This window comes from Muntiacus reevesi, chromosome 5 (assembly GCF_963930625.1).
Source record: "Muntiacus reevesi chromosome 5, mMunRee1.1, whole genome shotgun sequence".
In the NCBI taxonomy this organism is placed as follows: domain Eukaryota; kingdom Metazoa; phylum Chordata; class Mammalia; order Artiodactyla; family Cervidae; genus Muntiacus; species Muntiacus reevesi.
In genome coordinates this window covers 74,607,322-74,632,742 of record NC_089253.1, presented here as the reverse complement: position 1 = coordinate 74,632,742, position 25,421 = coordinate 74,607,322, and the positions used below count along the sequence as shown (strand labels likewise).

Genomic DNA, 25,421 nt, shown 5'->3' with positions numbered 1-25,421 from the left:
GTCTGTGGGGCAAGGTGTTCACGCCTGCTGCTCCTTCCTTCCAGGCTACACGGCGGGCGCTCAGAGAATACTGAAGAACAGTGTAGCCAGTCAGCTCTATATCTGACAATCAAGGTCTCAGCTGTGCTGCTCAAAATAATGTGCATCCAGCCCCCTGGAGATCTGGTTAAAACGCAGATCAGGATCCTGTAGATCTAGGTGGAGCCTGAGAGTCTGCATGTATCACGGGCTCCCAGGTAACGCCAGTGCTGCTGGACTCCCACTGCTAGTTGGCCAATTCCACAAGGAGAAAGGAGAAACGAAAAACTGCGTCTAAGAACTTGATGGTGAACCATCACTTGTCCATGTAGTAGAGAGGGTCCCTGTGATGTTCCAAAGAAGCACAGAGCCTTTATTCTAGGCTAAGGAGTGGTTCTGTGATTGTTGGTTTTCACCCAACAAATCTACTCTCCTGATTACACCTTATTTATACTCACATGAAAGTGGACTTCTCTTTTCCATGGTCAGAAGGGAGAGAGAGCCAACTGGAGTTTAGATACCGTAGTAGACAATAATACGAAGGATTATCCGTCTGTGAATGAAGGAAAGTCAATAGGACTTGGAAATATGAAATGAATAAATAGCCCGATGAAATAAAGGTGGGTGGGAGGAAAGGACTCAGAGTAAAGAGGGGAGAGAGTTAGATTTCACTCTACCATTTTGGGGCACTGAATATCTATCTGTCTTTCTTCACTTTCATTTATCTTCAGGGAAGGAGCTGGACCGGAATTCACAAAGGCACTTCCCAGCTCTAGTATTCTAGGATTCTAACTCAGAAGTCTGTGACTACTGGATTCTCAGAATTGGGTCCAACTTCCATTTCCATTCACTCACTGAATGCTGACTCAGTACCCATAGGGTGCAGGCACCATGCTGAGGTCTAGGGAGTTTGGTTTACAACAAACTCCATCCTTGTCCTTCAGCAGCTCATGGTCTAGTTGGGGAGAGGGAAATGCAAGGCTGACTGGTAAGCCCTAGGGTAGACATCAGCCCAGGGGCTGGGGGACCCCACAGCAGGGGCCAGACCCCAACCAAGGGAGGAAGCAAAAGGCTTCCCAGAAGTGGTGACAAGAGCTGACTTTTAAAGAATAGGTAGGTTCAGCCAAAAAAAAAAAAGGAAGGAAGGAGGAGCAGAAGAGGGAAAGTGAATGAAGCTTAGTTGGGTGTGGTTAGAGCAGGGAAGCAGGCAGCCTAAGAAGAACCACCCCCTCTGTAGAGACTTCTCGACCACCAACTGCAGCTGCTGATGGAGAGATCAGACACACCCCTGTCACACATCAAGCAGTCAGACCCTGAAGATCCAGCACAGAAAACACAGAAAGGGCACAGGAGATGCTAGGAGAGAGAGAAAAGGAGGAGGTGAAGACGCTGGGCACCCAGAGAAGGTAGTGATCAGAGGGGCTGGTGACTCTAGATCAATGAAACATCGTGCACAGCAGGCTGTAAGCAGCAAGCAGGCCAGCCCTCTCTGAGGACTGAGAAGCAGCAAGGGGCAGCCTCCAGCGTCCCCCACATAAACCTTCCTGTGGGAAAAACACCTTGCACAGTCCGCGGCTGCAAGGCTCCTCAACCCTGCTGCTGCCCATTGGAAACGTCTGGGGAACTTTAAAAAACTACCCACATTCAGAGATGCTTCCAAAAGGTCAGTGTCATTAAAAAAAAAATGGAGAGTCTCTCTCAGATTAAAGGAGAAAGCGGGAAATATGGCAACTAAATGCTATGTGTGCTAACTGATTGGGTCCTGGATATTTTTTAAAAAACCGTAAAGAACTTATTGGGAAAAAAGAGGAAATGTGACTATAAACAACGATTATTAACAGATAACATTAGGATGACAAGGGCCTTGGGTGTGATCACAGTAGTGTGGTTATGCTGGAGAGTGTATTCAGGGGTCAAGTGCCATAGCATGTGCAACTAAATGGTCCAGGGAAAAAAAGCTACATACCTGGGGGAGGGGACAAGGATACAGCAAACATGGTGAGTGACAACTTTCGGTGAAGACTACATTATAGGTATTCATTATACTACTCTTTAAAAAAAATGTATTGGAGTATAGTTATTTTACAATGTTGTATTAGTTTTTACTTAACAGCAAAGTGAATCAGCTATACATATACCCATAGCCCCTCTTTTTTGATTTCCTTCCCATTCTAGGTCACCTCAGAGCACCGAGTTCCCTATGCTATAGGTTCTCATTAGTAATCTGTTCTATACATAGTATCAATAGTGTATATATGTCAGTCCCCATCTCCCAATTGATCCCACTCCCGTTTTCCCCCATGGTATCCATACGTTTGTCTTCTGTATCTGTCTCTATTTCTGCTTTGTAAATAAGATCGTCTGTATCAATTTTTCATTATTTTACTCTTAAAACATTCCCTTCCATTTGACATTTCTCCCTCCCCCAAGAAAAAAAAAATTTAAGTTCCTATGTGCAATTCTCACCACTATATTGGAAACTCAGAGGGTGGGGCCAGGGCCTCAGCATTTTATGAAACACTGCAGAGGGGCTTGGTTCAGGCAGGCATGAAAACTGCTGCCCTGCTTCTTCTTGGAGCTGGAAATACTTCTGACCTCTAAAAGCCTACCCATCCCAGCAGCTGAAAGGCTTTTCCAACTGTTGGAGGTGCTAGGAGATTTGGGGGGAGCTAAGGACCAGGTGTCTGTGCACCCCACCCACCCCTGCGCCAGGTAAGGGAGGTGCAGGGTCAAGGAGGAAGTTGGCCCCAAGGCCCACCGGGCCACAGCAGCCAGGTCACACAGGACACTTACATGCGGTAGCGAACCTGAATGCTGAACCCTGCCTGCCAAAGAGTCTCAAACCTGACTGAGTATTATAATCACCCGGGGGCGGGGGGGGGGGGGGGGGAGGTTTTAAAAATCCTGACTCCCAGGATTTATGCCAAACCAATTAAGTCAGAATCTCTGGAGATGGAACCCGGGCATCAAAATTTCTTAAAACTCCCCAAAGGATTCCAGTGTGCAGCCAAGTTTGAAAAACAGAGCACTTCACAAACATTAAATATCACAGCTAATAATTATGTGGGCCTGACAAAGGCAGTGGCCAGCTACAAGACTCTACCAGCCCCAGCGTCAGCCATGGGCTGGGTCAGCATCCCACGGGCATTTTAGCAGAACTAGGCAAGCGCCGGGCACACCCACAACCCCAGCCCCCTGCCAAACACACACACACACCACTTGTGTATAAATCACCCAAGTCACCGCTGCTCTGAAGCTCCCCACAGCAGCCCATGGGGCATTCTAACCGTTCTGACTCAGGGTGAGCAGTGGATGGCAGTGAAGAGCCATGTGCCAATCAGGCCACGAAAGAGGCTGAAGTTAGAGAGCTTTGGCTCTTGCCGGTGGTCTGTGTAACCCCAGGGGAGTGAGGGCTTGGGCTGCTGTCCTGGAGGCAGCCGTGTGGGTGGCGCCGGTGCACATACTGCAGGGTAAGGGGTGGGTTGCAGGTGGAAGAAAGGAAGGTCTGTAGACTGCGGGATGAAAATGACATCACCTGCGTAGCAGGAGGACAGCACGTCCTCGCTTTTCTGGTCCTGAAAGAGAAGTGATGCACAGCCCCTTCTCTCCCAGGGAGAGTGTTCCAAATCGGCATGAGCTGGAGGGCTCTCAAAGGTCCTGAAGGCTCTCCAGAGGGGACGTGCTGCAAGTGCTAATGTCAGCCCTTCCAACCAGTGTGTTTCTGCGGGACCAAGGCAGCGACTAGAAGGAGGCTGCTGGGGGAAGGATATTACCAGGTGAAAACTCCCCTGACCTACGAGGAGAGGGCCCTGAGGAGGGAGGAAGGGATGAGGGGAGAGACAGGGAAGTGAGAGGGAAGAAAGGACCCTAGAGTCTGCAAGGATCGCTCTCAGAAGCCGTCCACCCTGCCTGACCAGGAGAGGCCCTCCATGCTGCCGGACCAGGAGAAGCCCTCCACCCTGCCTGACCAGGAGAGGCCCTCCACCCTGCCCGACCAGGAGAAGCCCTCCACCCTGCCGGACCAGAAGCCCCTGGGCAGCTCTGGCAAACACCACTGCCCATGCCCCCTTGGCTAATTAAGTGAGACACTCTTATGGGTGGAGCCTCTGCACCTGGAATTTAAAAGCTCTCCAGGAGACTCCAATGTGCTGCCCAGACTGAGATGCTCAGGTCTGTGAGAACATCTTCCTGACCACAGCCTTTTTGGGAAAGTAATCCAGCAAATTTAAGAGTACAAATGGCAACCCACTCCAGTATTCTTGCCTGGAAAATCCCATGGACTGAGGATCCTGGTAGGCTACAGTCCATGGGGTCACAAGGAGTCAGACACGACTGAGCGACTTCACTCACTCACTTAACCTGATGATCTCCCTCCTGTGATATAAACACACAAAGGTGTTTATTGCAGGGTTACTGATACAGGCCAAATCAACAAAACTGAAAAGAGACAGAAAGTCCACAAATATGGACATGACTGAACAAACTGGATGGACTGTGGTAAAGAATCCGCCTGCAATGCAGGAGATCCCAGGTAGATTCCTGGGTCCGGAAGATCTGCTGGAGAAGGGATTGGCTACACCACTCCAGAATTCTTGGGCTTCCCTTGTGGCTCAGCTGGTAAAAAGTCTGCCCACAATGCAGGAGACCTGGGTTCGATCCCAGGGTTGGGAAGATCCCCTGGAGAAGGGAAAGGCTATCCACTCCAGCTGGCCTGGAGAATTCCATGGACCCTATTGTCCATAGGGTTGCAAGGAGTCGGACACGACTAAGTGACTTTCACTTTCACTGTGGAATACTATGAGAGTTTGTCATTATTTTTAAAACAGTTAGATCTATAGTACTCTAGTGATCTAGAGGGTTGTCCATAATAAAATGGTATGTGGGGGGGAAAGTTATGGAAAAAATTCTTTTCAATTATTGGGGAAAAAAGGCAAAAGGCCAACTCTGAGTGAATATACACATACGTGTGTGTGTGTGTGTGCTTACGTGCATTTGTCACTGTTTGTGCATGGAAGTAGGAGCAGAGACCCAAGCTTTTAACAATAGTGATGTCAGAGAGTCAGGAATGGAGAGGAGTTGGGAGCTTATTAATATTTACTTCGAATTAACTGAGCATCATTTTCTAGTTAAAACAAGGAGATACAACTTCTACAATTAAAATCATTAATGAAGAAAACCCACAGCATGTCTGACTCTTTCAGGATCCTGTAGCCCACCAGACTCCTCTGTCCATGGGATGCTGCAGGTAAGATTACTGGAGTGGGTTGCCATTTCCTTCTCCAGGGCAACTTCTCGACTCAGGGATTGAACTCAAGTCTCCGGCACTGGCAGGGTGATTCTTTACCAGAGCCCAGAGGTAAGATGACCTAGATTCAGATCCTGGCTTTTCATGTCCTAGCTTCAGTTCCTTAATCCCTCTGCCCTCAATATGTTCATTGGTGAAAGGGGACCAGAGTGATGCCTACATCAGAATGGCATCCACATCAGAAATGAGCATTAAGTGAGATGACCCAGTCAAGCGCTTTGCACGATGACATCTGGCATATTCTAGGCCACATACAGTAATTTAATAAACATTGTTGTCATGCAAAAATTTTCCCTTAAGTCACTAAAGACCAATCCTCAAAGTCTAGGTAAGCTCACCTCCTCCAGCAAAGAAAAAACCCAAGCCCCCTTGTCACTCTCTGCATTGCTTCAACCTTCCCTAGAGCCGTGCATATAGTGACATTTTTATGCAGCCTGCGGGCACTATGGGTGGGCAGTGTTCCTTATGACTTCCTCCAGCTCTGGAATGGGTCACGATGTCCTGCTACCAAGTGACAGACTCTGGGCAGGGAAGTGCCTGGGATCTCCTGGGAAGGGATGTCCTACAAACAAAAAATAGTTACAATAATTATATAACTTCAGCCATCCTCAGTAACGGGCCCTTCTGTAAATGCTGACAATGCATACATGGATTTGGTCCTGACCCTGGGCCTGCTGAGGAGAAAGGAGCCAAAGCTAATTAGAATGATGAATGACCCCAGCCTTGTCCAGCGTGTGCTGAGTCAACTCTCTACGCTTGGATGACTGGCTCCACACGCTGCTCCCTGCAAGGGGTGTGACAGTTCAAAGAGGCCAGGCCCTGTTCTTTCTGTTTGGAGCCTCTCTCCTAGAAAATGATGGGAGCACTTCTTCACAGGCTTTGCTCAGAACAAGCTTGCTTTCTATTCTGATAAACATCCAATAAAATCCAACATAAAAAATCAAGTCTTGCCTTCTCTTTCCCTGGATAACACTTGTGCATGATTAAAAAAAATGCTCCAGAAATCTAAACCCAGGGGCTCACCTTTCACTCTGCTATTTGTCGAGGAGCAGAATTCAAGGGAAGGCCAATCACTGCTCCTAACCAAGGGGATGGTGTTGCCATAAAAACTCTTTCCTGGTACCCATATGGATCCTGCGACAGGTTGAATTGTATTTCCCACCAAAATTCACATGTTAAAGTCCTAACTTCCAGTAATCAGATCAGAATGTGACTGAATTTGGGGATCTAAATCTTTAAATCAATGTCTGTGTGTACGTGTGTGTGCTCAGTTGCTCACTTGTATCCGACTCTTTGGGACTGCATGGACTGTAGCCTGCCAGGCTCCTCTGTCCATGGAATTTCCCATGCAAGTATACTGGAGCAGGTTGCCATTTCCTCCCCCAGGGGATCTTCCCTACTCAGGGATTGAACCCACATCTCCTGTGTCTCCTGTATTAGCAATTAGATTCTTTACCACTGAACCATCTGGGAAGCCATAGTTAAGGTTAAATCAGGTCATGACCGTGGACCCTGATCCAATATGACTGGTGTCCTTACAAGAAGAGGGCATTAGGACACAGACACACAGAGCTATGTCAAGCCAAGGAGAGAGGCCTCAGGAGAAGCCTGCCCTGTCGACACCTGTGCCTCTTTCTGGTAGTCAGACCGGAGAAGGGCAGGGCACACACATGCGTGTGACTAACAGGGGATTGAATGGATAAATGCCAGTGGTCAGAGGGTGGTATCCAAGTGTGCTCTGCAATCTTCACGTGTGGAACTGTCCTGGGAAATGCAGAGAAACATGCCTCTAATCCCTAGTGCATGGAGACGTAAGAAGTACTAGAAAGGGCAGGCGTTTGACAGTAGAGCTGGATTTGAATCCACACCCAGCACTCCCCACCTGAGTGATGTAAGCCCTCAGGTCTCAGGTCCCCACCTCCACCTCACAGAGTTGATCTAAGAATAAATCCAAGACTGTGGGTAGAGCACAGAGCATATCCAGCCATTCTGCCAGCAATGAATTACTGAAAAGGTGCTGTCTTCTAGGTCAGGTGTTAAGCAGGAAACAAGATACAAGGGCCCCGCCCTCACCAACATTATAGTGGACTAAGGAAAACAAACATTTTAGAAAAAATAGTCTTTCTGACTTTGACCTCCCACCATGAATTCCTTTCAAGTTGACAATGTTGATAACTGAATAACTTAAATGTCAAGTACTCAAAAACAATCCAATGTCCATCATTTTTGGTCTCTATTAACAGTTGGCATCAACACTATCAAAAAGCATTTGAAGTAGCACAGTTACACGATAGTTTAGTTTAAGTGTGATAGTTTATACAAACAGGATTTTAGGACAGGAGTTGTTGGTCATTTCCTCAGTCCATCCTGCTGACGTCATCTGAACAGTATATACGTTCCCGAGAGCGGGGATCTTGCTTAAGTAGCTCCCTTATTCAGTTCCTACCAGGACACCAGTGACTCCAGCACCACTTTAGGCTGATGCGCTGAGTGGTGAGGGCAATGATGTCACCACTAGAAAGGCCACAATAGCAGAGCTGTGTTTGCTGCGTGTTGCCCGCCCACCTCCCTGTGCTATAATCGGGGACCATTGTCTTCCAGAATTTCCTCACTGCTTGGACCATGTGGCAGACACAGAAAGGGAACAGTGTGGCTTTTCTGCCCCTTTGTAATAATGGCACTTTGCATTTGTATAGCACATTTAACGTATTCAGTGCATTTTCTTGTCTATTGGCTGGTCTTATCCTAATGAAACAAAACCCCATGTGTTTTGTAATTGTTTGTGCCGTAGAGACAGCTTAGGAATCAGAGTCAGTGAAATTGTGCTGGAGGAGGCCCGATGCCCCAAATCTCTTAAAGAATAACAAATCCCATAGAAGTTGCAAATGGAGCCAGCATGATAATGCAGCAATACAGCTATTCCGTGGGGAGCAGATGCATCTGGAGCATGGGAATCAATTCAGCACAAGCCGGGGAGCCCAGAGGAGTTCTCTTCTGAGTCTCAGGGCTCTCCCTGTGGGCCCTCCCTGCCTGGGCGGAGGCTGGCACCCGGTTCTAACTGCAGGGCGAGACTGGGCAGCACCACAGGGAATCAGGGACCACTAGGATTCAGTGATACCGGCACATCTTGTGGCCCAGAAACGTGACCCAGAAATGCTTCTTGCTTTTTCAGCAGTTTGGAAAGGGCAAGAATGAGTATCTGGAAGGGTGAGCATTTCGGGGGTTGAAAACCAGAATTTTCACTTATCGCATTTTGGAAAAGGCAGCAGCTAGAAGCCAAGCTCCCACGGAGAAAAACAAGTTGTCTGCCCGTTACTTGCAAGGCGTCTCCTGCTGGGTTGAGCATCTCCCAGGAAGCAGGAAGTTAGGCCCTCACTCCTTTAGTCCACCTGGGCACCCGCTGGTAAATTATTGCTTTTACTCTGGTACCATTTAGAAAATTATGGCTCTCTAAATCATACTCTGGGGGACTGAGCAAGAGAAAATGCCTCCTCACCTGCATTGCCGAAGCTTGGCCTACCCTTCAACTCAGTGATTTGCAGCCTCGCTACACATTAGAATCACCTAGGGAGCTTTTTCAACACCCCCTCCACCCCTGCCAATGCCCAGGCTGCATTCCGGAACACTGAAACAGAAATGCTGGGGGTGGGATCTGGGAACAGTACTTTTTAAGCTCCCCAGGTGATTCCAGTGTGCAGCCAAGGCTGAGAACCAGCCTGCTAATCGTCGGGTTGGCCAATAAGTTCGTTTGGGCTTTCTAGCCGCTATAATGGGAAAACCTGAACAAACTTTTTGGCCAAAACATCCGTTCTTGTGCTCAGTGGGCTGCTCTGGCAAGCGAGGGATGCTCTAACAAGACAAAGCCCCCACACCTGCCACAGACCTTTCTTTGGTCTCCTTCACTTGCCTTAATCCCATGCTCAGCAGTGCTAATTCTACTGCATACATTAAGAAAATAATAATCCAAGCCATTGTGTGGTTGCTGGGCTCATGCTCACTAATCCATTTAGCTAATTAACATGAATCAGACACCATGCTAGGCAACACAGCAGACACAAAAATTAGGAGGACATGATCCCTGCCTTCAAGAATCAACTGTGGAAGATAAGGTGTATGAGTGACTGTAATGCGAGGCATTGTGAGATCAGAGATTTCAGACTCAGGCAGGAAATCAGAGAAAAGAATGAGACTTCTTTTAGCTGGACTGATGTCTTCACAACTGACACATCTCACAGATACACACACACACACACACACACACACACACACACAATTGTCAGCACATAACACAAGACTCCGTATGCAGCAGGTCTAAATGAATTCTGCTTGAATGAATGAAGAAATTCAGATTGCTCTCACTGGAGCTCATCCAGCCTAATACCCAGGACTCTCTGGCTCCTTTCTCTACCCCCACCATGTCCAGGCTCCTCCAGGTACCACCAGACATCACCTCAACCTCTAATGCTGAGTCTCTCTGCCCCCATCCCCACTGCCCACCTCACACTGCCCTTGGAGTTCCAGGGTGCCTGACAGTGGCTGGGTGCCCTGCACTGGCCACTCTGCTGACTGAATTTCTCCCAGAGACCAAGGCAGCTGTCCTCTAGCGTCCACTCCCCCTGCTCTCTGAAATAAAATCCCTGATCTGGAGCTAAGCATATAGGCCCCCAAGAAAAGACCAGATATAGCCATTTGCCTACGATCTGGCTGGTGAATTCAGTGGAAGTGATGTGCACAGCTTCCAGGTCATGTCCTTCACTGAAGCGGCCCTTTTCCTGTTACCCCTCCACCCTGATGCTTGAAATGGCACCATGGTGTGATGCCCTCATGAACCACATGGACAAGAAAATGCCCTAATGATGGCAGAGCTCAGAAAGCAGGAGGAGCCTGGGTCCCCAGACACCTGTGTGAGGCAGGGTCCTCTTCCACCCCACCCTCAGCCCGGTCGAGCTCCCCTCAGACAGAGCGGGCTCCCTTGTATCTTTTACTTACAGTCAGACCTGTAAACCAATATGCTTTCCTGCTGCCATCACATCCTACAGTACCTAGAGTTTCATTGTATATTAAAGAAAGGAGAAGGTGTGGCAGAAAACCAAGTGACTTCTGTCAGTACAGTCAATGACTTGTGACTTCTCATAGCAGAACTACTGAGAATCCATAAGTCTGCTTAGGTCAGCCTTTGAGAATCTGCTTCGCTGGTGAATTCAGTAAGTTTACTGGCCTCTTTTTTCTGATCTACGTGGTCCGTGGAGACTACAGGGGAAACTAAGTGATGGTCATTCTTGGTGAGTGACTCATAGAGACTGATTCCTAGGGTCAACAGAAGCTCTATAAAAGGTGAGCAATGTTACCAGCTCCTGCAGACCAAGACAGCAAGATGGAAAGGGAGTAAGCATGAGCTCTGGAACCAGACCTGTGAGCTAGGTGACCTTGCCATCAATCTACCATATTTCTGGAGGGAAGAGATAAGATATCACTTTACTCCTGTTAGAATTACTAGCATCAAAAAAGATGAGATAGCAAATGTTAGAGAGGATGTGGAGAAAAGGGAACCCTTGTGCACTGTTGGTGGGATTGTCAATTGGCGCATCCACAATGAAAAACAGTATGGAGGCTTCTCAAAAAGTTAAAAATGCAGCTATCACATGAGTGAGCTCCAGCAATTCCACTTCTGGGTATGTATCCAAAAAGAAATAAAAACACTATGTTGAAGAGATACCTGCACCCTCATGTTCACAGCAGCATTTTTAACAACAGCCAAGACATGGAAACAACCAAAATGTTCACCGGCAGATGAACAGATAAAGCAGTTGCAGTAAATATGTTTATGTGTTTAGTCGCTCAGTCATGTCCGACTCTTTGCGACCCCATGGACTCTAGTCCACCAGGCTCCTCTGTCTATGGGAATTCTCCAGGCAAGAATATTGGAGAGGGTTGCCATGCCCTCCTCCAGGATATATGTTTATAGTGGAATATTCAGTTCCATTCAGTTCAGTTCAGTTGCTCAGTCGTGTCCGACTCTTTGTGACCCCATGAATTGCAGCACACCAGGCCTCCCTGTCCATCACCAACTCCCAGAGCTTGCTGAAACTCAAGTCCATTGAATCAGTGATGCCATCCAACCATTTCATCCTCTGTCCTTCTCCTCCTGCCCTCCATCTTTCCCAGCATCAGGGTCTTTTCAAATGAGTCAGCTCTTCATACAAGGTGGCCAAAGTATTGAAGTTTCAGCTTCAACATCAGTCCTTCCAATGAACACCCAGGACTGATCTCCTTTAGGATGGACTGGTTGGATCTCCTTGCAGTCCAAGGGACTCTGAATCTTCTCCAACACCACAGTTATTCAACCACAAAAAGAAGGAAATTCTGCCACTTGTGACAACATGATGGAACTTGAGGGCATTGTGCTAAGTGAAATAAGTCAAACAGAGAAAGATAAAAACTGTATGATCTCATTTTCATGTGTAATCTAAAAACAAAACAGTAACAACAAGAAAAAACTAATAAAAAGAGATCAGATTTTTGATTATCAGAAGAGTGTGAGTAAATTTGATAAAAGTGATCAAAAAAGTACAAACTTCCAGTTTATAAGATAAACTTAAGTAGTAGGAATGTGATGGCATTTTGGGCACCAGTTGGGCTTCCCTGGTGGCTCAGACAGTAAAGAATCTGCCTGCAACATGAGAGATCTGGGTTGCAACCCTGAGTTGGTAAGATCCCCTGGAGAAGGGAATGGCTATTGGAGAATTCCATGGACAGAGGAGCCTGGCGAGCTACGGTCCATACGGTTACAGTGAGTTCAACATGAGTGACTAACACTTTTCACTGTCATGGCACCAATTAATGGCCTTCCTGTATCCATGCCCATGGCCTTGGAACTCTGTAGTCCCTTCCACTGTGATCCTGGGCTTGGCCATGTGACTTGCTTTAGCCAAAAGTAAGGCACTAGAAGATTTGACGCGGGCTTCCCAGGTGGCTCAGTGGTAAAGAATCCACCTGCCAATGCAGGAGACACAGGTTCGATTCCTGGGGTCAGGAAGATCCCCTGGAGGAGGAAATGGCAACCTGCTCCAGTGTTCTTGCCTGGAGAATCCCATGGACAGATGAGACTAGCAGACTGTAGTCCATGTGGTCAAAAGCGTTGAACACGACTGAGCACAAGAGTTGATGAAAACCAAAGCTTGAAAAAATGTTTGTGTATTTCCACTTCTCTTGCTTCTCTATGACACCACAAGAATAAGTCTGGAATAGTCTCTGGAAAATGAGATGGCCCACCCCAGCTGAGGGCATCCTAGATTAGCTTATAGCCTGCTGACTGCAGGCAGATATATGAACAAGGCCCAGCCAAGACCAAAAGAACACCTTCTTCTCCCCACAAGCCCAGCCAAGATCAGTGGAATTACCAGATCACTCAAGGATTTACAAGAAATATAAATCATGGTTGACCTGAGCAGCTATCATCATGGCAATGCAGACCTAACAAGGATAGGGCCAACCAGCTCCCCCAGACTAGAGTGATAAGCCAGGGCCCATGTGGGAAGCCTGGTGTGCTGCAGTTGATGAGTCTGCAAAGAGGCGGATGCAACTTAGCAACTGAACAACAATAGTGTGTAAGGCAGCTGTCGTGAAGTCCTTGGTTTCTCCGGCTGCGGCCTTGGGAGTGCAGTGGAATGAGGACAGAGCTCTTCCTCCAGCTTCTGGTTCAGCAGCCCTGTGACAGCACCACTATCTACACAGCGAGTCAAATGTCCCCCGTTTCCCTTTGACTAACAAGGAGTCTGCCACAGAAGGCATCTGAAAATAAATTATACATGAGACACAGTTTCTGAACTAGTTGCAAGTTCTGTTCCAGGATATTTTTACGTTTCTTCAAACATTCCCTCCAGGGGTGAAAATCCCACCAAGAAATTAAATAGAATTAGAAAAGAGTCTTAAAGAGATCCGCTTGGCCCCATCACGGTGAGCTAAGCATTCGATAGGGTCCCTGGGGCCCTCTGGAGCTTTGGATTTGTATCTTCCCTTTAAAATAGCTGAGCAATATTGCTGTAGTGGTGGTCCTTACGGAGTGTGTTTCAAAGAGAACTGACAATTCCTCCTTTAATGTGGAGATTGAAACTGTGGACTGTATTCAAACAGACTTGCCTTCAAATCCCAGTTCTACCAACTTATGACTGAGGACACTCCAGGATACATGTATTGAAACTCTCTAAGCCTGATTTCCTTACTGTTAACAGGGGCTATTAATCGGGGCTACTTCATAGAATTGTTGTGAGGATTAAAAGAGTCAATCCTTTTAAAGGCACACAGTAGCCATTCAAGAAAGGTAAGCAATGTTGTCATGCCTTGGACATTCCCTAAGCCACAGAGAAGTCTCATCTGGAAAACTTTTGAGCCAAGGATGGTCTCTCCAAGGCATTCCACACAACTGCCTCTGAGTGTCTGCATCTCTTTTCTCGGTAGTATGTCTCTCCATGAAAATACACCATTCCCTCCAGAGCCCTGCAGGAAGAAATACATTAACAGCTAAAAAGACTGGAAATCAAGCCAATCCCTTGTGGCAGGGAGTGCCAGTGACTACAGAAAAGGCATCATCTTTGCCATTCTTCCACATAGTTAATGCATAACAAATTTTGTGCTCCAAAGTGACATGAGTCCTTCTCCAAGTTCTGGTATATAAATGCATTTAGTAGCCTCCTCTTAGGTCAAAGAAATTGGGACAGAGTTTGAAAGTGTCTATTTATAAATTTGTAGAGTCAGCAAATGGCTGATCTCTGCCACAGAAGGAAATCTCTTAAAAAATAAAAAATCCCCCCCCCCCCCACTTTATAAAAACGGGAGATGCTTATAAGCATGTAAGTATCAGCTAGCTATTGCCATAATAATGCTGCATAACAAATCACTCCAAAATTCAGTGGCTTAAAACAACATTTATATTTGTTCATGCATCTAGAGGTTGACTGGGTGTCACGTCACCTAGTGGGTTTGGCTCTGGGCTACAGGTAGGCTCGGGTCTGTATCTCATGCCTCCCATGCTCCTTGCACCAGTGGGCTGGCTTTGGTGATGTTAGAGGTGCAAGAAAGGAAGAAGAAATGTCCAGTTACTCTTAATGTCTCAGTACACACTCACAAGTCCTCCCTCATTCCAGAGGACACATCCCGTCACATGGCTGAACCCTACATTAGCAGAGAGGGGAAATCTACTCTGCTTCCACCAGGAAGAATGGGAAAATCATATGCAAAGGTCATGGATACAGGCAGGGCCAGTTTCAGGGACGTGCCACCCATGCAGACGCACCTGGGCCCTACACTCAGGAGGGCCCCACCTTTAGCTGAAAGCTCTGCTGTCAGCTGTGTAAGATCACTAATAAGTTTTTGTCTTGGAGCCCCAAATTTTCATTTTTTACTGGGCCCTGCAAATTATATAGCCAAACTTGAATATGGGGGAGGATAAAGAATTTGGAACAATAATGGAATCTTCCTACTTAACAAACTGACCTTGGATTACAGAAGTGTCATATTAATTTCCCAACTCCTCCAGACCCTGCATTCAGAACCACATGGAAGAATTTCTGCAGTAAATCCAGGTTCACACCATTCAGCTTCAGGTCACACCATGATGTCCTCCCTAAGACAGGGGTGTGGTTCTGACAAGCATGGAACAGGGAGGGGCCTAAGTGGTCATCAGTTGTTACACGTGTGGCCTTACCACCACCTTGTTCTTTCCAGAATTAAACTTGGAGCACCTGGCCCCCTGCACCAGACTGGTTATACCTCCCCAGTGAACTCAACACCCCCACCCACCCCCAACCCCCACCCACTCATCCTCTTTTTTCACATCCCACTGCGACTGCTCAATGGAAAAAGTAAAATTACCCATCCGTGAGAGATTTTCACATCCACCACAGCCAGAAAACCTGCAGAGAGACTAGACACACTCTTGGGGAAATCAGGGGTGTGAAAAGGAGAATCAAAGGTTTGTCAAACCAAAGCGACATCCCAAAACCTCTCAGGCAGGTTCAGTCTAACTCAAAACCATCTCAGACATCAGGCTAACTTCATCTGAGGGAGGTGAACTTTTCTTAGTCCCTGAGATGAACAAACCCAAAGTTAGATGACAGCTGCTTATGAATGACGTTTCTCTTCATTCTATGCCACTCTCAGGCTCTCACTTAAGTTTATTTCCTCTAACCAGTCTCTGAACTTGGAGATGCAACAAGAGGCCCCTAGTCAATCTCCTCCACACAAGAACCCTTCCTGAGAACGGCCGTCTAACCAACCTCTGCCCTCCATACTCCGCCCGGCTCTCTACACTTGACTGTGACCCTCAGAGCAACAGCACGCCTGGTGGGGAGAGCAAGTGGAAAAAATGAATCATAAGCACAAATTGACACAAGAATCCTGCAGTTCAGACAATTACCCAAAGAACACATTTTCTGATAATTATAGAGCTAAAAATGGATCCACTCTGAAAATTCCTTCCTTTCTCCCGAGAAAGCTGAGGAGGTGGTTTAACAACAATCAACTGCTGAGATGCATCACATTCCGGGGTACTTAGGAGACGAGTTCCAAGAAATTTCTTGGAAGGTACAGTTCCCAGAAGGTGTTGGTGCTAAAGAAACCCATTCATCCTCCCCACCTCCTCCAGCACGTGCTCACAGCTGGGGAATCTGAACTTGGAAACCCATTCAAAACTAGCCAGGAGGGAGGAGGCAGGCCTTCTTGCCCCGTGACTCCGCTTAAATGTCAAATTACCTCACTCCCACAAAATGTAAGGGGCTGTGGCCAGTCCAGGGTTACTTCAGCACCGTGGGTATGCTTGGGGATGTTATAAGAAGTTTTAGGCAGCAGCTGAGGGTCAGGATAATCAGAGTAACATTTAGTACATGCTGAGTATTTATGAGCTAGATGCACATGTATCATCTCATTTAGTTCTCACAACTCCACGAGGAGGGTGATGAACTTACCACCCCCACTTCAGAGTCACACTGGGGGTGACACAGAGAATCTGGGCACAGGTGGAAAGTACCAGAAGCCTGCACCCTTTGCCACCACCCTACATCATGTGGCCAGTGGAAAGAAACAGAACAGGCAGAGAGAATTTATTCATAAGGTTAAAATATAGACTACAAAGAGGGGAGGGACAGAAACACAGAGGAAAGGAATGGGATACAACCTGGAGCTTAGAGACCTTCTGTGTCAGTAATGAATACAATAAAGAGTTAAATTCGATTTTAAAATACAAACCTGATGTAAGTAGCAAATGTGGTAAGATTTAAGTTTTGTGCTCTGTCATGGACACTGCTGAAATGAAGAAATGAAAAGACTATTATGGAATCTAAACAAGCTTTAGAGCTTTTGCACAGTAAAGGAAACCAGCAACAAAATGAAAAGATGACCTATGGAATGGGAGGAAATATGGGCAAATGATATGACCAACAAGGGATTAATGTCCAGAATATACAAACAGCTCACACTAAGCAGCAGCAAAAAAAAGAAAAGTTTAAAAATGGGCAGAAGACCTAAATAGACATTCTCCCAAAGAACACACACAGATAGCCAACAGGCACATGAAAAAATGTTCAACATCGCCAATTATTAAAGAAATGCAATCAAAGACACAGTGAGGTATCACCTTGCATCTGTCAGAATAACCATCATCAAAAAGTGAACTTTTCTTCACTGTTTGGTGGGAATGTAATTGCTATAGTCACTATGGAGAACAGTAAGGAAGTTCCTTAAAAAACTAAAAATAGAGCTACCATATGATCCAGCAATCCCACCCCTGGGCTTATCTCTGGAGAAAACTATAATTTGAAAAGATACATGCACCCCAATGCTTCTGCAGCACTATTTACAATAAGCAAGACATGGAAACAGCCTAAATGGTCACTGACAGAGGAATGGATATACAAAGAAGATGTGTGTGTCTGTGTGTGTGTCTGTGTGCGTGTACACAATGGAATATTACTCAGCCATTAAAAAGAATGAAATAATGTTATTTGCAGCAACATGGATGAACCTAGAGATTATCATACTAAGTGAAGTAAGTCAGAGAGAGAAAGACAAATATCATATGATATAATTTATATGTGGAATCTAAAAAAATGATACAAATGAACTTTCTAAGTCTCAGAAAACAGACTTAGAAAACAAATTTATGGTTACCAAAGGGGAAAGGGGAGAGGAATAAATTAGGAGCTTGGGATTAACATATATACACCACAAATATATATTTTAAAAGATAGATATATTTTATATTTAAATATATCTATTTTATATTTAAGTATATCTATTTCATATTTAAACATATCTATTTAAAATAGATAATCAAAAAGGGCCTACTATATAGCACAGGGAACTCTACTCAATATTCTGTAATAATCTAAATGGGAAAATAGCTTGAAAAAGAACAGATCCATGTATATGTATATATAACTGAATCACTATGTTGTACACCTGAAACTAATACAACATTATAAATCAGCTATTTACTAAGCATGCCTGCTCAGTCATGCCTGACTATTTGTGACCCCAAGGACTGTAGCCCACCAGGCTCCTCTGTCCATGGGATTTCCTAGGCAAGAATACTGGAGTAGATTGCCATTTCCTCCTCCAGGGAATCTTTCTCAAGGACTGAACCCACGTCTCCTGCATCTTCTGCACTGGCAGGTGGATTCTTTACCACTGAGCCACCTGGGAAGCCCCCCAAATCAATTATATGCCAATATAAAATATTTTTAAATACAATTAATTTCTCTTAAAAAACCCACAATGAGTTATCATCGCATACCTGCTAGAAAGGTTGTCATTAAAAAGTCTATAAATAATAAATGCTGGAGATGGTAAAAAGGGAGAAAAAGGAATCTTCCTACACTGCTGGTGGGAATATGTAAATTGGCTCAGCCACAATGGAAAACAGTATGGAGATTCCTTAAAAAACTAAAAATAGAGCTACCATATAATCCAGCAACCCAACTCCTAGGTATATAACCAAGAAAAATGAAAACTCTAATTCAAAATGATACAGGTACCCTAATGTTCACAGCACTATTTATAATAGCCAAGACATGGAGGCAACCTAAGTGCTGATCAATAAATAACTGGCTTAGGAAGACATACTATATATATATACGCATGTATACAATGGAATATTAATTGGTCATAAAAAATGAAATATTGCCATTTACAGCAACATGGATAGACCTAGAAAATATACTTTAGTTGAGTAAGTCAGACAGAGAAAGAAAAATACTATATGATACGGCTTCTACGTAGAATCTAAAAAATAAGACAAATGAATCTATATACAAAACAGAAACAGATTCAGAAACATGGAAAACAAATGTATGGTTTCCCAAGGAGAGAGGAAGGAGGAGAAGGACAAGTTAGGTGCATGGGATTAACAGATACAACCAACCATGCATGAAATAGGTGAGTAACAATTGACTGGAGAGCATGGGGCTGTAAGATAGGACTTTGGCAGAGGCAGCCACAGGCTATTGCCTGCTGTCTGGCTAGAGTCAACGGTCAAGCAACACAGAAAAGTGAGCAAGGCTCAGATGTGACTGATGGAGGTTACTGCTCTGCCAGAGAATTCAGGATGGTACATTTTAAATGGGTGGGCATGGGCAACTTGGAGTTGAAAGACCTTGGGTATCAGTCTTAAAAAATAAACTGGAGACTACGGTAGTGACACCTGGAGAGGATTACTGGTGTCTGAGTCATTCTCTGGGAAAATAATCTACAAATTCATGAATCACTCTTAAAACCAAATGCATGCATGTGTGCTCAGTCATGTCCAACTCTTTGGACCCTTTGGACTGTAGCCCACCAGGCTCCTCTGTCCATGGGATGTTTTAGGCAAGAGTACTGGAGCGGGTTGTCATTTCCTCCTCCAGGGGATCTTTCCAAGCCAGGGATCAAATCCACATCTCCTATGTCTCCTGCATTGGCAGGTAGATTCTTTACCCACTGAGCCATCGGGGAAGCCCCTTAACACCAAATGTCATATGTTATTTTCTTAATCATTCTTTATTCCTTGGATCACTAGTATTTTCATTATCTGAGCTTACTTCCCTGCTGTGTCTTAGCAGATGCGGAACCCTGACATACTGAGTTTCTTGAAAAACGGTAAAGGACGAGTAATTAGCTAGAAAAATAACTGACTTCTTGATTAAGCTCTCTCTCCCAATGAAAGGCATCATTATTGAAATATAGGGAAAAAAATCAAAAGCTTGCAAAATTGTTTCCCTTCCATCAATGTTGGCGTGACATTTGGTTTCTCTCCTATTCACATAAGGCTCAAAAACTCCTTTTGGGTGGATAGGTGGCTTTCCTACAGCCTGTAGCCCATCCACTCTGAATAGAGATCAGAGATGTCCCTTGGCTCAAGGTAATGGACATGCAAGTTTTACATGCAAGTTGCTGTTCTCCACACTTTGCTACAAAAAGTACATGCTGTCCTTACTGGAGAGTGGCAGACTGATCTCTCTGTCCCAGGGGTCTCCCAGCTACATCATAGAGCCCTGCTAAATACTAAGCTTAAGCTGTACATGCATACATGAATATGCGTGCACACGTGTGCTTCCTGAATGCACTGAGGGCAGCTGTGACCTACTGATCATTCATTCAGAGAAACTCTCTGAATGCCTGGCTCCCCCTTTAATAACATCTCCCATCCCACCCCTCCAACACTCCTGATGATGCTGTCAATCAAACTGCAAAGCTGAGTGGCAGGTTGAAACCTCAAATGAAACCCAACAACCAGTTAAAAACTTGGCTGAGCCAGGCGGGAGCATTTCTGAGCTCAGCATCAGACAGGAACAAAAGCTGTGAAGCAGTTATCAGCTATAAAGGCCATCCATCATCAAGCAAAGATAAAGAACCTCAAAATCCAACCAGAGGGCACTTGCAAATACCCAGTGCTGTCCTGACACTTTGATTGATGGCCACCCCTTTTAATTAGTGCCTCTTGTCTCTGGAGGTTTCCAAAGAACTGATCACTTGTTCCCACCCCCTTCTCCCCCACCATCATTTGCCTTTGTGGGGAGACAGGGACCGAAGCAGGCATTCAGCCTTACCAGTCCCTTTCACTGTGTGACCACCCATGACCATGTGACCATCCACCCTTTTGGCATGGGACACTTGCACTGACCTTTCGCAGAAGGAAGCATATTCGCTCAATGTTCCTCAGCCGCTCCCTCTATCAGGAGGCACAAGAAAGAAAAGAGAGGGGAGGTTAGGTCTTCTGCTGGAAAAACACGAGAAACGCTACATTCAGCCCCTAGTGGAGGAGGCAGAGTCCACCACAGACCCCTCCCAGCCATGACCTTCAAGCTCCGACCTTTTGCTAAGAAGAATTTCAGCTCATACAACTCAAGAACAACAACAACAACAAAAACAAAACACAAATAAACCAATTAAAAATGGGCAGAGGATCTGAATAGACAGTTTCCCAAAGACATACAGATGGCCACCAGGCACATGAAAAGGTGCTCAATCTCACTAATCACCAGGAAAATCCAAATTAAAACCAAAATGAGATATCACCTCACATCTGTTAGAATGACTAGCATCAAAAAAACAAGTGATACCAAGTGCTGGTGAGGCTGTGGGGGAAAAAAATGAACCCTCTTACACTGTTGGTGGGAGTGTAAATTGGTACAGTCACTATGGGAAACAGTATGGAGGTTCCTCAAAAAATTAAAAATAGAAGTACCACATGATCTAGCATTCCACTTCTGGATATATCCAAAGGAAACAAAATTACTATGTTGAAGAAATATCTGCACCATTATGTTCATAACAGCTTTTTTAGAGTAGCCGAGACATAGAAATAACCTAAGTGTCCGTTGACAGATGAATGGATAAAGCAGTTGTGGTATACACATGAATAATGGGATATTATTCAGTCATAAAAAGGAAATCTTGCCATTTGTGACAACATAGACAGACCTCAAGGGCACTATGCTAAATGAAATACCAGAGAAAGACAAATACTATATGATCTCATTTATATGCATAATCTAAAAACAAAACAATAAGAGCAACAAGACAAATTCATAGAAAAAAGAGATCATATTTGCAGTTACCAGAGGTAGAGAGGGAATTTGATGACGGCGGTCAAAAGTTAAAATCTTCCAGTTATAAGACAAATAATGGGATGTAAAGTATAACATAATAACTATAGCTAACATGCTATGTGGCATACTTGAAAGTTGCTAAGTGAATAAATCCCAAAAATCATCACAAGGAAAATATTTTTCTTTCACATCTATACGACATGATGGGTGCTAACCATTTATTTTGCAATGTTAACCAATTATTTTGCAACATATGCAAGTCAAGTCATTATGCCATACACCTGAAACTAAATATACTGCTATGTATCCATTATATCTTAATAAAACTGAAAGAAATGAGTTTCAAACTTTCCTCTATCTACCTTGTTACAGTTATTTGCTCTTAACCCAACTTCCCCAGCAAACAGCATGGGTTCAGCTTTCTTTTCAGTCCAGCACAGGTTTCTTTATTTCTTTTTCCTACAACCTCTGTGTCTCTGTAAGACAGTCAAACTAAAGAACAGGGACCACGTGCTCATGAATGTCCTGAAGCCTGGACTCAGGCCCCCTGGAGGGCTTCCCATTCAAGTCTCCAAGAGCATATGTGCCTGATGAGTGTGTAAGGTGGGGAAGCTCTCCGCCCTTGACTTTATTTTTCTAAAGTGACTGTATTTAGAGAAAGCAATCTTCCCACTCAATTAGACACCAGCAGTGCCCCCAGGCTAAGAATTTTTCAAGACGGCCATCTCTGGAGTTTGGCTCACTGCCATGGAAAAATGCCCCAGGGGTGGGCAGGTGATGATGCTTGGCTCACACACTGAATGTTGCCTCCCCTTTCCTGCAGTGACTTCCATGATCTCTGAGGCCACCCTGAACACAGCTGTGGCATCTCCCGGTGCTTCATTACCAAGGCAATTTGGTTGCGGCAGACGTGATGATAATGAGGCTCCTCCTGGATCGCAAGAAGACAGGTGGCTGGGCCACTTCAATTTCTCTAATTAAATCACAAATATAGCAATTCCTGTGCATCCGTTAAGCCCAGAGGAAAGAGCCCACATCAGCACACAGTAGTGTCCACGTGGCTAGGAAGACAGGCCACATCCTCCTCAACACACATGTGTGCTTGCACGTGTACAAGCAAACGTACACACACACACACACGCAGCTGGGTATCAAGGCTGCCTAAACGGAGAATGTGTGAAAAGACGTGAGATTCCAAGGATGAAAGAGAGGGGTTCAGGACACACGCTAGCTCTTTCTCCAGCAAGCCAGATCCTCTGAAGGACAACATTTCTCCTTACTTTACAGTGATATTAAATGTCCTACTGATAAAAGGAAAGGGGAAGGGTTACCATGAGAAACTAAGAGTAAAAACAAACCATTCCTCCTCTTCCCACTGGCTGGAAGCAGGGGCTGATGGTCAACCAAAGGGTCCAACAGTATTTAGAGCGTAAATCTAAAGAACCAGTGGACCTCATGCATGTTCATTTATAAATACTCCACACCAATCAGCAACTGTTTGTAACACACATTTGTCCAGGACTACAATTAGCAACCAGTGAAGCAGTTTGTCAAGCCACCTGAGCCCGAGATGCTGCTGCAGAGACTCCCCGGGGGCCCAGAAAGCTTAAGGATGAGTTCAATGAGGCATCCAAAGTTTAAGTTCCTGCCGGGGAGTAACATCATAAAATCCAGGGGGAATCTGCCTAATACTCTTCCATTAGGGCTTTTAAAAATATCAAACAGGAGTCCTTTACAAAGCTAAGGGCTTTACTCTGTCTATAAGATGTCTGACCTTTGGGGCCCAGACTCCTTAATTAATTCATTAACTGATTATATGTATGGCTTTATTTTTTTAAACTTTTATTAGAGTATAGTTGACTTACAATGCTATGTTAGCCTCAGGTGTACGATAAAGGGAATGGGTTATATACCTACAGATATCCAGTCTTTTAAAGATTCCTTTCCCACATTACTACAAACATTGAGTCCCCTGTGCTATACAGTAGGTCCTTAATAGTTATCGTTTATATATGAACGTGAAAGTTGCTCAGTCATGTCCGGCTCTTTGTGACCCCATGGACTATATAGTCCATGGAATTCTTCAGGCCAGAATACTGGAATGGGTAGCCTTTCCCTTCCCTTTCTCTTTCCCTGGATCTTTGCAAACCAGGAATCGAACTGAGGTCTCCTGCATTGCAGGCGGATTCTTTACCAACGGAGCCATCAAGAAGCCTATTTTATACATAGCAGTGTGTATATGTCAATCCCAGTCTCCCAATTTATCCCCCCTCTTCCCCACCCCTGGTAAGCATAAATTTTTTTTCTATATCTGTGAACAAACGTGGCTTTCATAATAGGAATAAAGAGTTGAGGTTCAGCTTCTCTGCTATGCAACCTCGCCCTTCGACAGCCATTCATTCGTCCAGCAACAAACAGTTATTGAGCATTCTGTCCTTGTGCAGGTCCTGTCCTTGCACTGACCTTATGCAGAAGCTTCCCATTGGACATACACTGGTCCTAATTTTCTTTGTTCTGCCTGAACTAAGGAAACTGCCAAGGTAAGATGGAAATGGGCATCAAGAACCTGCCTCATGGTTTCACCAACTCTCTTGCACCCTGGTGTTGAATTCACATGATGGATTTGAGGGGCAGGACACAAGAAACTCTAGGTATTCTAAGTGAGCTCTTCCTAATTTGAGCCCAAGCCACCAGGAGGAAGCAAAACAGGCTCTTGACTCCCTGACATTCCAAACAGAAGTGCTCTCTAAGCCTAGAGCAGCTCCGCGCACCTGGTCGATGTTGACGGGCCAGGTGTGTGATGTTGGTGCCAAACACAAAAACATCCAGAAAGAAAGGAGGCCCAGGGTGCAACCCTTTCAGGCCTGGAGGAGCCAAGTTACCCCTGGGGGGTGGTGAGGCTGGCAGATGGAAACAAAATGAATTTTAAATAATGACAGGTTTCACAAGATAGGGTAAGTTTTAAAGTAGATCTTCCAACTTGCCACAAAACTCTGCTTCACACTGTTGACTTGGAAAGGGTGGAGTCTGTTTCACAGAATCAATAGATTATAAAAACAGGTATTTAAAGAATCATATCTATCTCTTTTTCTACAACATAGAGTAAGTGGTAAGAACACAAGCAGATCTGGGTTCCAATTCTGACTTCACTGCTCCTTGGATAAGAGTCTAAATTGGGCAAATGATACCTGCCTCAAAGAGTTATGAGAATTATAGGTTTTATATATGTGTGTGTGTGTGTCTCTACACAGGGCTTCCCTGGCTCAGTGGTAAAGAATCTGCCTGCAATGTAGGAGACACAGGAATAATCCTTGGAGAAGGAAATGGCAACCTACTCTGGTATTCTTGCCTGGAGAATCCCATGGACAGAAGAGTCTGGTGGGCCACAGTCCATGGGGTCTCAAGAGTTGGACATGACTTAGCGACTAAATCACCATTGGATATATATGTATATATATAGTTTCTTCAGTTCAGTTCAGTTCAGTTGCTCAGTCATGTCAGAATCTGCAACCCTATGGACTGCAGCACACCAGGCCTCCCTATCCATCACCAACTCCTGGAGTTTACTCAAACTCATGTCCATTGAGTCGGTGATGCCATCCAACTATCTCATCTTCTGTTGTCCCCTTCTCCTCTCACCTTCAATCTTTCCCAGTGTCAGGGTCTTTTCAAATGAGTGAGTTCTTCACATCAGGTGGTCAAAGTATTGGAGTTTCAGCTTTAGCTTCAGCATCAGTCTGTCCAATGAACATTCAGGACTGATTTCCTTTAGGATGGACTGGTTGGCTCTCCTTGCAGTCCAAGGGACTCTCAAGAGTCTTCTCCAACACTACAGTTCAAAAGCATCCATTCTTCAGCCCTCAGCTTTCTTTATAGTCCAACTCTCACATCCATACATGACTACTGGAAAAACCATAGCTTTGACTAGATGGAACTTTGTTGGCAAAGTAATGTCTCTGCTTTTTAATATACTAAATTTGGTCATAACTTTTCTTCCAAAGAGCAAGCATCTTTTAATC

At 45.1% G+C, this 25,421-nt stretch overlaps 1 protein-coding gene across 1 annotated transcript in view; it reads right to left on the bottom strand.

The window, feature by feature from the left end:
* Positions 1 to 25,421, bottom strand: part of CNIH3 (cornichon family AMPA receptor auxiliary protein 3) — a 123,274-nt gene that overhangs the window by 37,921 nt on the left and 59,932 nt on the right. The window contains exon 3 of the mRNA XM_065938410.1: positions 20,475 to 20,522. Coding sequence (XP_065794482.1) covers positions 20,475 to 20,522 — 48 coding nt within the window. The remainder of the gene's footprint in view (positions 1 to 20,474; positions 20,523 to 25,421) is intronic.